At 54.9% G+C, this 15,160-nt stretch overlaps 1 protein-coding gene across 4 annotated transcripts; it reads left to right on the forward strand.

Annotated features, from left to right (window-relative positions):
* Positions 1-1,483: 1,483 nt before the first annotated feature.
* CD40 (CD40 molecule) lies at positions 1,484-14,590 on the forward strand. Of its 4 annotated transcripts, none has more exons than XM_058287157.2 (9): positions 1,590-1,814; positions 5,261-5,402; positions 5,587-5,712; positions 5,972-6,118; positions 6,437-6,530; positions 9,174-9,235; positions 10,315-10,416; positions 10,520-10,548; positions 11,032-14,590. In XM_058287157.2, the coding sequence occupies exons 1-9, from the start codon at positions 1,764-1,766 to the stop codon at positions 11,161-11,163; spliced, it is 885 nt and encodes a 294-aa protein (XP_058143140.1). In that variant the 5' UTR covers positions 1,590-1,763; the 3' UTR covers positions 11,164-14,590. The 4 variants fall into 4 exon arrangements, with proteins under 4 accessions (XP_058143143.1, XP_058143140.1, XP_058143141.1 ...); XM_058287158.2 differs by lacking the exon at positions 5,261-5,402 and adding an exon at positions 5,182-5,260 and having other exon boundaries at positions 1,614-1,814; XM_058287160.2 differs by lacking the exon at positions 5,261-5,402 and having other exon boundaries at positions 1,484-1,814.
* The last annotated feature ends 570 nt before the right edge of the window (positions 14,591-15,160 follow it).

A 15,160-nucleotide genomic window follows, 5' to 3' on the forward strand; every position in this document is an offset into this window, starting at 1 on the left:
TGAGTCAATACTAGCAGATTGGTACCCTCCACCCCAACTTCTTTTCACGGTGGAAGCTGCGCTTAAAATGAAAAGTTACTGGATCTGCGCATTTATTTATTCATTCAGCAAATACGTGTTGGTGTCCTATTATGTGCCCAGGACTGGGACGGAGGCAGTCCTGGACTCGAGGAGCTCCCAATTGATTGGGACCAGCCAGATGGAGTTATAGCCCAGCACACTAGGGCTGGGAACATTAGGTGGGGGTGAGATGGGTTATCTACCTGTGTCTCAGGGAGTTGGGGAAGGCTTCGGAGGTGGAGAAATTTAAACTAGTTGCACGAAGAGAAGGAAAGGAAAGCAACAGCAAGACAGTGAGGGAAACAACATGTGCGTTTAGGAAGTAGGGAGGAGAGCGTGGCTGGAGCCAGGGTGAGTGGGGAGACATGGCAGGCAGAGAGCGAGATGTGAGAGGTCTGGCTGAGGGGGGAAGGGCTTGCTCTGCCAGGATAAGGAGTTTGGGCTTTCCTGAGGATGTAGGGGAGTCCAAAGAGGATTTTAAACAGGGAAGTGACCGGATCAGAGAACTGAGAAGGAGGGGGTGTGCTGTGGCTCACCACAGGTGCTCAGCGAGTACTCATATGATCGAATGAGAGAGGCTGTTGGGAAGGCCCAATCGAAAGCTGATGAGCCTTTGCAGGCCGAAGTGGCAAGGGTGATGTCACAGAAGGGGTGGGCTCCAGAGGCGGACCCAGGGCTGCAGATTGTGCCCCTTGCAGCAGAAGGCCAAGGACTGGCTTAGCGCTCATCCCAGCCCACCCTCCCTGGTCTGGTCTTTGGCCTGGCACAGAACTTCAGAGCTTGGACGGTCATCATCCCCACCACTGTCTAGTTCAGGCTCCTCCGGTTTCACTGGTGGGGAAACTGAGGCTCAAGGGCACCCAGCCCGTCACAGGCAGGGCCTGGATCAGAACTCCAGCGTTCTGTGTTCCAGAGCAAGGACTGTTCACACCGGGTCAGGGACGGCTTGGAGGATGGATCAGGACATGTAGCCACAAATGTGCGTTTCTGCCCAAGGAGATGGCCGTCGAGCTTCATTCGCTTCTCAGAGGGGGCCTGTGATCTCCCCCAAGGCGGGTCCATTCCGAGTAAGCGCCCAGAAGCACGCGCCTCCAGGAGGGGATAGGAGCTGGGATGGAATGGAATCCGGGTGGGAACTCATGGACGGATGGATTAGGCCGAGACGCTGCTCCCACGCGAGGGACTTTCCCTCGAAAGAGGGAGAAGCTCTGACGTGGGAAGCGCTTTTCCCTGAAACGCCTGTCCGGCCCGCCTCCGCGCCACGCGGCCTTCCCGTTCTGGGCAGCGGGGGAACTTCTTCAGGCCTGCCCGACGGGCACGCTTTCGGTTCTGCCGGGATTCCCGCAGGCGGAGGGGAGAACCTGCGGGTCCCGGGGGCGCTGTCCCCTCCCGCCGCCGCCCGGGAGGCGGGGCGCCCCGGGCCCTTCTCTGCGGGCGCTCCGTGGGGCCCAGGGAGGAAGGAGGGAGGTTCTCTCGGGCTGCCCGCCCCCTTCCGCCCCCAGGCGCGTCCCTAAACTCCAGGCGGAATTAGACGCCCGGGAGCGTCCTGGGAAGTCCTGCCGGCGGGGACGCGGGGCGCCGCCCTCCCGGCCGCGATTGGTCCCCGAAGGCCGCGCCTGTGCCGGGCGGGGCCGGGCGCCCCGGGGTTACTAGGCGCCCCGCCCCGGCGCCCTCCGCTGCCCGCGCCGCGCGCTCTCCCCGCCATGGTTCGACGGTCCCTGCGGTGCCTCCTCCTGGGATGCCTGCTCAGCGCCGTGAGTCCAGTTCCCGCCCCGACCCGACCGGGGGGCGCGGGACTTGAGAGTGGGGAGCGGGAAGGAAAGAGGAGCAGGGCCGCGGGGAAGGGATCGTCCTGGCTGATGCGGGGGAGAGGAGGAGTGAGGCTGCCCGAATGGGGTGCGCTGCCCGTGTCTCCTGCCGGGCTGGGGTCCCAGGTAGCCCACCGAGGACGGCGTGGGGAGGGTGGGGGGTCGGGGAAACCTCGAGTCTATTCCTGATCAGAAGGCTGGAGTCTGGGCTTGCCCCAGAGGCTGGTGGCACCGCGACGGGGCTAGGGACCCCGGAGGGTGGGGAAAGGCCGGCCAAGGGAAGGGGTTGGTCTGGCCCTTCCCCGCCCCTCTCCCGGCGTGCACAGATGCCCGCCTCTGCGAGCCGTTATCACCCGCTCGCCAGCTGCGGCTGCCGGCTTCCAGGGCATCTGGTGGGAACAAGGGCTGGGTGCAGAGCCCAGGCTACTTCTTGGAGAAGGTAAGGGGCTTCTAACACTCCTCTCCCAAATGCCGAGTGACCCAATGTAAGAAGAATACCCAGGGCCGTGCCCCTGCCTCCTGAATTCAAGTCCACCTAGAGGCCCCAAGAAAGGTTAGGGGGACCAGCCGGGGTTTCTCCAGACACCAGAAAGGGCTCAGACCCAGCCAAGCGTATCTCCGGGATTTTCAGAGCCCCGCACTTGACTCATTTTTTGTCAAAGTGTATTTTGGTAGTTCCTCATTCTGGAGGCCAGGAATCCCCCAATACCTGGCCCTCTGGTCTCAGCCCCTCTGGCCTCCCCCCTGCTTCCAGGGGCTGTAGATTCTGGCAGGAGGCCTGGGCAGGAGTGACCTCTGGCAGCCAGGGGAGAAAGTCGATGGGGAAGCTGCTGTGGTCCCAGAGCTTTCGTTTTCACTCTAAGTAATGGCTCTTAGGGAGAAAGGAGGCAGGAGGAGGAGGAGCTGGAGTGAGGAGGAGGAGGAGGGGGGAAGAGGCTGGGAGGTGGGGTGAAGGGTGGTCTGGGCTTCTCAAGAGCAGAGTCTGCCCCCCAGAGCCCGGGTGGGCTCCAGGAAGAGGCCGGGCCATTGCCAGGACAACAGCAGGGGCTATTTATTGAGGCACCCCGTGCGTCGGGCTCCGAGCCAGATGCCTTATGTGGATTCTCCTTCCGATTCCTCCGGACTGTTCCATTGTACAGATGAGGAGGTTGAGGCTCAGGGCAGGGGAGGTATCTTGCAAAGATCTCACAGTTGGGCAGCGGTAGAATTTGGATATGAGTCTACATGTGGCTGATTCCAGAGCCTGCCTCTCTGATGGCAAGAGTCTCCTGCCGTGGAGCTCCTTTGTGACAGAAGGACCAGAGCTGGGGGGGGACGGCGGACTAGGAGGACCTGTATTTCTCATGTTCTTGGGGCATCAAGGACGTTCATTGTTCTGGGAGTGTGCTGAAAAGGTCCAAAAGGGTTAAGGGGGGAACACTCACAGGATGCACAGCCTTTTCTATTTCCTTCCCCATTTGGGGTAGGATGCACTTTTGTAAGTAATTTGCTCAGATACCCAGGTTGCCTGGGAGCCACCAATCAGGCAAGATCCTGGACAGCCAGCCAGGCAGCCAGGGTGCTAGGCTTTCAAGCAGATACTCACATATGCATGGCCATTAAAAGCTGCCATTTAATGAGCACCTACTAAGTTCTAGACACTGTGCCAGGCCATATCCATATATATTTTTTCATCTTCACAAACCTAACCTGCAGCGCAGGTATAATATCAGTTCCATTTCAGAGCTGGGAAAAGTGAGGCTAAGAGAAGCAAACTAACTAGTAAGTGTTGCCAAGTCAAGGTTGGAGCTTCAAGTTGTCTGACTCAAGCCTGTGTGCTCTTTTCACTGGCCGTTCCCAAATTGCGGGATGATTTAGAGAGCACGTGGATATGGAACTGAACAACAGAGACTCACTCTGCAGGGTTTTTTTTTTTTTAAGATTTATTTTTATTTATTTATTTCTCTCCACCTCCTTGTTTGCATTTGCTGTGTCTGTTCGACTTCCTTGTCTCTTTAGGAGGCACTGGGAGCCGAATCCGGGACTTCTGATGTGGGAGGGAGGTACCTAATTGCTTGAGCCACCTCCACTCCCTGCTTTATTGTGTCTCATTATGTTTTTCCTCCCTGTGTCTCTTGTTGCATCATCTTGTTGTATCAGCTCGCTGCACCTGCCCATCGCATCAACTTGGTGTCTTCTTTAGGAGGAACTGGGAACCTCTGCTCCCTGCTTCGTTGTGTCTCTTATGTTTTTTCTTCTTGTGTCTCTTGTGTCATCTTGCGACACCTGCCTGTTGCGCCAGCTTGTTGTCTTCTTAGGAGGCACTGGGATCTGAACCAGGCACCTCCCATGTGGTAGGCAGGAGCTCAGTCACCTGAGCCACATCTGCTTCCCCTGCAGTTCTTTTTAAATCTTTCTCAGTTTTTCAGGGAAGGCATCTCTGGAGTTGGAATATAGTTAACGCCTCTCAAAAGCTTGCTAAGCCTCTTTTTTAAACAAAAAGCAAGAGCAGGCCAGGGGTAGAAGGCCTTTAGCATACAAAGCAACCAGCTGGGATTTAATGACATTGTTTTGTTTCTGTTGAATTTATTTTTAGGGTTACTTTTTATTTATGAGAAGTGATACTGGTCCTTCTCTCACAGCAATGGTATAAGGTTTACTTTGAAAATAAATGTACTTAAGCTAACAAGAAGTAATTAATAGCATGTAGTAAAAATGATGCGGGTGAGACTCAAGGTGATGGAGACGGGGAGCACTGAGGTCTGATTCTCACTTGGACTCTGTCTCTGTGTGACCCTGGGCAAGTGACCCACCCTCCTGGATCTTCAGTCTCATCATCTGTAAAATGAAGAGCTGAATTTTGTGCTTTCCAGCCCCACAAGCCTCGCATTGCAGGAGGGAGGGCCAGATGATTTCAGGAGGAGGAGTTGGAGGGAGAAAGCACCATGTGGTTTGGAGAGGGGCGGGGGAGGAGGAGAAGAATTGGAGGAAGCGGTCAGGTGCTAAATATAACCCCACCCAAGACGGGGGCACTGAAGTCACCCAGCCAGGGGGCTGGCGGGGCGGTGGTTGGGGCCCGCAGAGCCTTTCAGGTCCTTGAGAACGGAGCCTAAAAGAAGAGCTGTTTAATTCAGAGACCATGGCAAGGTTCCCGTGCAGTCTCTGTGCCACGTACCAGAATGATTCCCTGGGTGCTTTTATAATCTGATCAGTTGGCAGTTTAGTTAAAAACACACTTCCCTCGCGCCCTGTGTCCCGGCTGACTTTTACGTTCCTGCGAGGAGGTGATGTCAGAGATTTTAAGATTCCTTCCAATTCCACATTCTGTTTTTAGGTCCACCCAGAACCACCCACTGCATGCAGAGACGATCAGTACCTAATAAACAGTCAGTGCTGTAAATTGTGCCCACCAGGTGAGATGCCAGCCTTCTAGCCCCGTGGTGGACCCCCCTGGGTTTGCTGGTGGACGCTCACCTATGTGTCAACTGCACACCAGCCCCCTGGGACCTTCCATCCCTGCTCCGCTGTCGGAATGTTCTGGGCTCCCTCTACCAGGTAGACCTCCGCCTGCGTAGGGCTAGGGTTCCTGTGTCTTTGGGCTCCCCCCAGGTGATGAACCCTGGAAGGGTCTGGGGCGTTCTTCTTTGAGCACCCTGGCACAAGGCCTGGCCTGATCATTTGTGATGTGTCTGACTCAGTGTACTGGGCAGGAACAGCCTCATTTCCTGATGTTTTCCAGGAGAGAAACTGGTGAACGACTGCACTGAGGTCACCCAGACAGAATGCCAATTTTGCGGTGCTGGCGAATTCCTGGACACCTGGAATAGAGAGAGTCGCTGTCACCAACACAAATACTGTGACCCCAGTGCGTGGGTTGCTGGGGGAGGGACCCTTGGGAGCAGGGCTGATTTTCCAGCTCATTCCTGACCAGGTTTTTTTTGCTTTTTAATAGCCAGGGTTGGTTCTGATTGGTTGGAGTCTGGGTTGACCTGGTTGTTAAATAACGTTGGTTACTATTCCTACTTGGAATAGGGTCTCAGAAAAAAAGAGCAGGTGAGGGAGGAGTGGGGCTCTGAGCACGGCTCAGCCAGAGGTACCCACCCTTCCTGCCCACCTCTGCTCAGCCCTAGGGCTCAGGGTCCAGAGGGAGGGGACCACCAAAACAGACACCACCTGCGCATGCAAAGAGGGCCAGCACTGTGCCAGCAACGCCTGCGAGAGCTGCGCCTTTCACAGCTCGTGCCCCCCCGGCTTTGGGGTCAAACACACTGGTGAGTGGCCTGTCTGGGGGTCAGCTCTGGAGGCAGGAGAGAGGAGCCCAGGACCAAAGGCAAGGGGCTGGGCGGGGGGCACTAAGCCTCAGGGGGGCACAGGGGATGGGGACTCCAGCCTCTGTGGGTTTCTCCAGTGGAGAGGGCAGGAAATGGAACCCCCTTCCATTCCGTCCCCTGCCGTGGATGTCCACCCACCTGGGGGCTGCAGCAGCCGGGGGAAGAGCAGGAAGCTCTTCCTGCCCCGCCCTGCCCACTTGCTCCCTTGAGTGCCAGGTGTGTGGGCCACGTATAATTAATGTCCCTGCCCACTCCCAGCGACAGGTGTTTCTGATACCATCTGCGAACCCTGCCCAGTCGGCTTCTTCTCCAGCGTGTCCTCTGCTTTTGAAAAGTGTCAGCCTTGGACAAGGTAAAAAGACGTATCCCCTTCTGCTCCCTGCCCCAGACAGGCCTAGGGCCTCCTTCCAGTCTCTCCAGTCCTCCGTCCTCTAACCTCTGCTCCCTCGTGTTCACACTCGCTCGAGCATCTCCGTTCACCTCCTAGCAGGCCAAGTGGACACGTCCCTGCATTTTCTTGCCTGCTCTCTCTGAATGGAAATGGGACACTGTTGTGGACCACCTTTGTGAAACTGCCTTTTCTTGGGGTACCATGACACCTCTCTTTGTTTTCCTTGCACCCTTCCTTCCGCTCCTCAGTCTCCATCCCTCCTGCTCCTCAACTGCTTTTTTAGAACTTAGTTCCAGGCTGTGCTCTCTAATCACTGGGCCCGCCCTCCCTGGGCCATCTCATCCAAGGCCATGGCCATGGCTGCACCTTCCGATGGCTTCCCATTAACGTCTCATGTCTAGGTTTGTCTCCCGAGTCCTGGTCTCTCATGCCTGACCACTGAGTGTCAGCGGGCCCTGCAGGAGGTCAACCTCCACCGCAGCCTGCAGGCTCTGGGGGTCCCAAATGGACTCAAGGCCCGCTCCCCTCCCCTCTGAAAGGCCCCACTGGCCCCCCTCTCCTACCTCCAGATCAGTCCCAGGCCCATCCACCAACCTGCAAGGTCTCTCGGGAACCGTCTCCTTCTCGCTATCTCCACCGGCACCATTTCAGTCTGGGCCCCATCCCCGAGGTCTGGGTGACGCCTCAGGCTCGTCACCAACCTCCCTGCCTCTCGTCTCTCCCCTTCAGCCAGCTTTCTGTCCTGTTGCCAAAGTGAACTTTCTGAGATTCATTTCAGATCACGACACTCCCCTGTTTCAAATGCCTCACGGCCCTTCTGAATGAAACGCAAACTCCTCAGCTTGGCATGCAGCTTTCCGGCTTCGTTCCCTGCCATCCGTCTCCGCGGACCTGCTTTCCGTTACTGTAACCCTTGCTTCAAACTCCTCTGCCTGGCATACCTTTAAACACTGCCCCTTCCATTAACTTTTTATATTTAATTTTAAAAAATAGGCAAAGTAGGCACGTGGGTCAGAGAGCACAAAGGGCCTAAGTGTCACAGGAAGTCTCCTTCTTACCCCATCCCTCAGCCGCCCAGTTCCCCTCCCTGGAGGCAACCCCAGGACCAATTCCTCGTATGTCCTTCCAGGGCTTCTATGTGCAAACAAGCACAAATAGATTGTTCCTCCTATTATTTTTTACATAAATAGCAGCATGCCCGGTACACCTTATTACTCGTTTACTGCTTGCCTGTGCCCAGTAGTTTGCAAACTCCATAAGGGTCAAGAGTGGGCCTTTCCTTGTTTTTTTTTTTTCATGGCTGCATCCTGTATGCCTATAACAGTGCCTAGTACACAGCAGGTGATCAGTAAGTGCATACTGGTGGATGTTGGATGAACAACCAGATACCTCTGGAGGTGCCTGCAGCTTAGTAGAAGCAGAGGACGGGGCTACGATCTGGCGGCAGCTTAGGAAGTATGTGGCTCCAGGCAGATGCCCTCGTTTTTCTGAGCCCTTGTGTCCTTGTCTGGGAAATGGAACGCCCTTTGTCTCACTGTGTAAAGTACTCTCTTCATTTAGGACTAACCCATGTGCCCTCTCGGAAACTTCCTTCTCTCGCCCACTTGGGGTGGTTTTCCCTCTGTGATGTCCGTCTTTGTCCCTTGCTCCCCCATCCTCCTGGGACGGCTCTGGCCCAGGCATTTGTCATCTCACATCCACGCTCCTGCATCGGCCTCCTGGCTGGCTGCTCTTCCTGCAATTTCTCCACCTCTGAATTCTCTGGCCAGTGGCATCCTGAAAAATATTCCTCTCCCTTAAGTCATCTGGTTGGATGCTGGTAAGACGCGCCAGCCGAGTCCAGCTGAAACCTCCATGTCTGCTCCTCAATGACCTGGTTCTAAAGACCCAGGTGTCCTTAGTTCCCTACACAGTCCCGCATGGCCACCCCCCAGATCTCCCTCATGCCACGTTGTTCCTCTCAGCCAGAAGGCACTGCTGCTCTGAACTTGACCTCCTGCAGGGCCCGCTTGGATCTTCCCTCCTCAGGGGAGTCTTTCCTGCATACCCTTCTACCCGTAGTTCTCCACTGGGGGCAATTTTGTTCCCCATGGGACATTTGGCAATGTCTGGAGACATTTTAATTGTCACAGCTGGGGAGAGGGGTATTACTGGAATTTACCGGGTAGAGACCAGAGATGTTGCTAAACATCCCACAATGCACAGGACAATGGAGAGGTAACTGGCCCTGAACGTTGGTAGTGCCGAGGTTGTACCCATTTTCTCTCCAGCCACCATGGATTCTGTCTCCTCTTCTCTGAGCAGTTCTTATCTCCCTTTAGGCTAGGTCACAAAGCTTGACTCTCATTGTAGACTCTATTATGACTCCTTCAGGATTTCTTGTGCAATAATCTTAGCTCTCCACTCGTGAATCCCCTAAGAACAGAGTCTGTGTGTTAGCTCTGTTTCATCTGTAATAGCCTGCATATGAGGTTGCACGTAATACGTGCTCAGTGAACCCAGACGTGCTGATCGTTTGTCTCGCTCTGGAGCTGGAAATCAATGGTTGGGAAAACTTAACGTCTCTTTCTGTGTGTGCGTGCGCATGTGCGTCTTTGTGCACAGCTGCGAGACTAAAGACCAAGTGGAGCTGCAGGAGGGGACGAACAAGACTGATGTCCTCTGTGGTGAGTCCTGGAGAATGGGTCCTCGCGGTAGGCAAGGAAGGTGGGACACTGCAGGAGGGAGACCGAGGCACAGAGGAACACTGGGTGGGGACAGGGGGGGAGGTGAAGGGAGGAGAGGCAGTTTGGGATGATGGCGTCCCAGCTCTGCCACTTGCCTGTTGGAGACGGGGGAAGTCTCCCCCCCTCCCTGAGCCTCAGCTGCTTCATCTGTAAAATGGGATGATACTAGCACCTCCCTCAGGCACAGTATTTAAGAGGGGGCCAGTAAACACAGTAATCAAAATAAATGTTTTAATACAATAGCTTAAGAAACCAAAATTAATGCAAAACAAATCGATGACGAAGAAAATATCAGACCTTTAAAAAAGAAATGTTGTACTTGCAGGATCCTGCTTCTTTTGCTCCACCCCAATCCTGGTATTGGTTCCGGTAAAACTTTATTTAAAAAACAGACAGCTGGCTTGCAGGCTGTAGTTTGATTTGATTTTTTAAAATACTGCATTAAACTCACCACGTCTCTAATTTAAAAAATAACAATAACTTAAAAACATGCTATGTGAAAGAAAAAATACTGCATTAAAATATGATTTCTCCTGATTCCTGAGTGCTTTGGTGGTGCTAAACGTTGTGCCCAAGGCACGTGCCCCAGTAGCCTCACCCTAGTCCCAGCCCTGCCTCTTGATTTGACTTTCATTTTCCCACTAAGAATAGAAATACTTCCTTTGCCCATGCTTTCTTCTATAACAAAAGCAACAGTGCAGTTGGCAGACAGTAGGGAGTGGTGGAAAGTGTGGCCCCCTTGGGGCCAGATCTTCTAAGATTTTAAGAGAAACCAGATATCCAGATTTCTATATGGACTTTCCTAATTTTAAAATGGTGGCAAATATTTTGAAAAACTTAAAAAAAAAAAAGGTGCCAGTCACATTAAAGACACCTGCTGGCCAATTCCACCGAGGGCCATCTGTTTGGAACCCCTGATGGAGCTGAGTCCAGACACTGGAGGATGCTAGAGTTCTGCAGGGGACAGCCGCTTAGGGCCCGGGGGTGGGGAGCGACTGCTGAGGCCTCAATTTCTCCAGGTTCGCCACCGATACCGCCCCGGAGGAGAGCCCTGGTGGCAATCCCCATCGCGGTGGGGATCCTGTTTGCCGTCCTCTTTGTCCTTGCATCTGCCTCGATTAGTGAGTCCCCAGGTGGGGAGGGGGGAGGAGGAGGAGGGCCAGAGCCGGCCACCTGCTTCCCGATCTGGCCTTCCCAGTGCTTCATCCTGCTTTTTCTTTCTAGGAAAGGGGGTCAAGAAGCCAGAGAATAAGGTAGGTCGCCCTGGGGAGTGGAGGCAGGGTTTTGGCAAGCTGGAAAGAAAGACGGACTCGTTGCTACCTGGAAATGGATTCTGTCTGTCCCTGGGGGTGGCAGCAGATTTGGCCCTCACCCTGGCCCTCCCACCCACCCCTCTGGGCCAGCCTTTGTCATCTTCACAGCCCACCTCCCACAGAGCTGCTCCAGGCCCCACCGGCAAAGCCTGTGCCGTTCCTCATGCCTTTCCCGGCAGGAGACCCGTGGGGACACATGCCTTTGGGACCTGGGGGCTTAGAGGGGCAGCTCCCCGGGCTGGCGGGCTCCTCCTGCTCTGGAAGCTTCTTGTCACCTTGTGTGTGGCCAGCAGGGGGCAGGAAGCACCCAAGGAATCAGCACTGACCCTCTGGGAAAGGGGAAGGGGCTTGGGGAGGGGCAGGGCTCCTCAGAGGCCAGGCTGCCCCTGCGCCTGGGGGAATCTCACACCTCCGCTCCCCCAGCCCGAGGAGACGGTGTTTATGGAGGACTTTCCCAACCCGGTCGCTCCGGTGCAGGAGACCTTGCACGGATGCCAGCTGGTCACCCAGGAGGACGGCAAAGACAGCCGCATCTCGGTGCAGGAGAGAGAGTGAGGCAGGTGGTGCCTGGGGGCACCTGGCCAGAGAGCCTGGAGCTGCTGTGGCCGCCTGAGGGCAGGGGGCTGGGCAGCCCTCTCCCCCAGCTGCACCCCCGAGGTTCCAGACAGGAGCCCCAGTTCCTGGCCCAGAAACGGTTCAGCTTGGAGAACTGCACACCCCCCAGTCCTGGAGCCCATCCCACCTCCCAGCTTCCTCTTTGAGACGGAGGCACAACTCTGGGGGCCAATATAGCGATCTCCATCCAACCCACCGGCCTGCAGCTCATCCCGACGCACCGTGGAGCTTTCCATGTGCCCCGGGGGACATACTCACGAATGCCCGTTGCAGCGTTGTTTGTGATGGTGAAAAACTGGAAACCACCTAACATCAACAGGGTACTGGTTAAATAAAACTGTAATATATTTGTACAACAGGACCTCAAAGACACTGCTGGCGGGGGGCGGGGGGGCGCGGGGCGAGAAAGCAGGTTACAGAGCGATAGGATGGAGTGTTTTTTTAAAAAGCACATATTCAAAATCAACATGTTGTCTTGTCTCTGGATATGTGCATAAATAGAATATGTATTATACATGTATGTATTCTCTGGAAGGATCCATGGAGAATCCACACCTCCAAGAGCGGTAATGGAAGAAGGTCTGGGGGAGAGGGGGTTGGTTAAAGTTTGACTTGGCTGTCCCCTAGTGCTTTCTTTTGTTTTCTTCAAAAGGAGACTGGATTCACATAGTGCTTATGTAATTAAAAAGTCATCAAACAAGTAAAAAGAAAGCTGGGGGTGGACGTGCCAGGTGACATGAACTGAGTGACTTACTCTCCGGCCCACAGAATTAGGGCACTTTCTGTAGATAAATAAGAATGTCCCAAGGCTGCTTCTCCTTCTTGGTGGTTTCCAGGTGCCCTCACATTTGGCACATACTTGCAAAGCATCTTCATCTGACTCATGCACACAAAAGCAGCCTGTCGTTCCCCCCCCCCGCCCCCCAAGGAAGACAGGGCCTCCATCCCACCTTCTTTTTCTTTTTAAAGATTTATTTCTCTCCCCTTCCCGCCCCCAGTTGCCTGCTCTCTGTGTCCATTTGCTGTGTGTTTTTCTGTGACCGCTTCTATCCTTATCAGCAGCACCGGGAATCTGTATTTATTTTTGTTGCGTCATCTTGCTGTGTCAGCTCTTCGTGTGTGCGGCACCATTCCTGGGCAGGCTGCACTTTCTTTTGCGCTGGGCCGCTCTCCTTATGGGCGCACTCCTTGCGCGTGGGGCTCCTTGCGCGCATCAGCACTGCGCATGGGCCAGCTGCACATGGGTCAAGGAGGCCCGGGGTTTGAACCGCGGACCTCGCATGTGGTAGGCGGACGCCCTATCCATTGGGCCAAGTCCACTTCACCCCACCTTCTTTTAAGGAGACCCAGAGAGCTGAAGTGACTTGCCTAAGATCACACAGCACTTTCTTTCTCTTGGTCCTGTGCTGCTGCTTCTCCCATCCCGTCTGCTCTCTGAAACCTTTACCTGGCGCTCCTTCTTGGGGAGATTCTGGGCCTCACACCTCCGGGTGACCTCCCAACTGCAACAGGAGCTGCTGCTTCTTGGTCAGATGGTGCCCCCTTCCCCCAGCAGCATCACAGGATAAAAATAAACGGTCCTGTTCTCTTTTCCTGCTGTGCCAACTGAGGGGGAGCCAAGCCAGGAGGAGCAGCAGATGGAGTGGGAGCAGAGGGGAGGGGAGGAAGGTTGGAGGACTAGGAGGGCACAAGGAGGCGGAACAATCTTTGGTCCATGCAAAGCCCTGGCACAAAGATTTGCGGTGAGGAGGTGGCCAGGCTGGGTTTAACACAGGGGCTGTCAACCATTTCCTGACAAGAAGCTGCTTTGAATTTCCCCAAAGTGCCCTGCTGGCTGTAGGATGGGAGTTGGGGCAGCTGGCAGCCAAGAGGGTCACCTGGCTTGGCAGTCTGCCCAGAAGAGTGTCAAGGACCATTTGGATGTAAGCAGAGGGCAGCGGTGGTGGGGAAGAACGGGGGGTTTGGGGAGCTCACCCTCGTTCCCTACCCGGAGCCCAAATGCTAGAGCTACTCCCTCCTGTGCTTGGAGACCAAAGACCCACCTCTGCCACCTGTTAGCTGCAACCTTGGGTGGGCCATTTTCCCCTCCTGGCCGCTCAGTCTCCACATCTGACAGATGGAGACAGTGCCTGAAGCAGGGGCTACCGGTCCCTCCTTGGAATCTCTTAGATCAGATATTCTCATACTTGATTCAGTGGGTCTGGGTGAAGGTCAAGAATTTGCCTTTCTCACAAGTTCCCAGGGTGATGCTGCTGCTGGTTCGGGGGTCACCCCTCGAGAGCCACTGCCTTTGGCGTTCATGCTTCTATGTAAGCAGCCGGCCTCTGATGACCACTGGATGAGAGCTTGCTTTCAGTGGTCTTGAAAATATAGTTGGCATTGGTGTGAAGGTAAGACGTACCTGGGGGAGTTATTACCCCAAAGTGGCTCTCAACCAGCTTGGAATAAGTACTTGGGGCTAAATACCCTGACTTCCATGCCCTTGAGAGGGACAAATGTGAAGTGTGCCCTATACTATCTTGAAGGTCCCTGGGGGTGGGGTGCTGAGCCCCAGGGGCCCTCAGTGGTATCTTACCTGTAAGGCCCCCTGCATTGGCTTCTGTCCCTTTCCTTCCCATCTCACTTTCCCACTCCCCAATTAGTGCTTCCTGGGTTCAATTCCCAAATAAACTACCTGCATTCATTCCCTGCCTCACAATCTGCTTCTGGGGAAAGCCCCCTGGAGCTTCGTCAGAATTCAGGCTCGAGCAGGTGCAGTTTTCTCTTTCTTAGCATCCCTGATAAAGGGGAGGAGTTGCTATTCTTGGCAGCTATAGCAGGTTCGGGGTTCTAATTGGAGCCCTGCCAGGAAGGAACTTTCTGCATGACCTTGGAGAAGATACTTGCTAGTTCGTGGCTTTGCTTTCTCCAGATGTGTGATGAAGGGCTGGAGCCCAATGAGTTCTAAGGGTCCTGCCTGTTCAAAAAATTGTGAAGAGGACAAACTTGCTGTAGGGTCTGCCCCGGCTTGTGCGGTGGAGGGGGTGGGTGTGAGGCATGCATCAGCCAGGAGGTGGCGCCAAGGTAACGTCCAAAGGCCCCGGCGGCTGCTTGGAAGACCTGCCTGAAGTTGCTTCCGGTGATTCTCACGCCACACCTGCCCTTCCTTTGGAGACGAGATCCCACCCCCGACCTGGTGGGCCAGAACCTCCTGCGGCCTCTACTCCGCAACTCCCTCCGTTCCCCAGGTCTCCTCTCCATTCCTTCCTCCTTCACTGAACATTCTCCCTATGTTTAAACGCTACCCAATTCCCCAAATAAAAAAATTCTGTGAAAGCCCAAGAAAGCATGTTGTACGGGGTTGGAATTAAAAGAGATGATGAGCTTCGTCATGTCTGACCCTCTTGTTTTATAGATGGGGAAACTGAGGCCCTGAGAGGGGCCAGAGCTAGTGTATCAGGGGCAGGTTTCACGTGGAACCCAAATCTCCTGGGGTTTCTGCAGCCTGAAGCTGCTGCCCTACCCTAGACGTCCTCCTCAGCACCCAGCACCCAGCCAAGGGGCATGGAGAGAGCCTTGCGGGTGCTCCCCTGGGACCGGGCAGCGCTGGGTGCCTGGGCTCCATGGCTTTGAACCTCTAGGACTGGATCTGCCTTAGCACTGGGGCTGCGTGGAGGGTAGACGCGCTAGAGGGTCTCACGACCGCCTGCAGCCCCTCGCCCTGGCGTGCACACACGACCCTCCCCTTTGCCTGGTCACCTTGCTGTTGATTCCTCGGGCCGCAGAAGTTATTAGAGACTCTGCCCCCAAGGATTTCTTCCCCCTCAGAGTGATTTTAGCACAGAAAATGACCACCTGTGGGGGTGGGGGTTGGGGGTTCAGATGCAGTTTGAATTGGTAAAAAAAAAAAAAAAAAGGCACACCCTGATCCTGGATCTGGGAGACAGGGATGTGAGGG

This window comes from Dasypus novemcinctus, chromosome 24 (assembly GCF_030445035.2).
Source record: "Dasypus novemcinctus isolate mDasNov1 chromosome 24, mDasNov1.1.hap2, whole genome shotgun sequence".
In the NCBI taxonomy this organism is placed as follows: domain Eukaryota; kingdom Metazoa; phylum Chordata; class Mammalia; order Cingulata; family Dasypodidae; genus Dasypus; species Dasypus novemcinctus.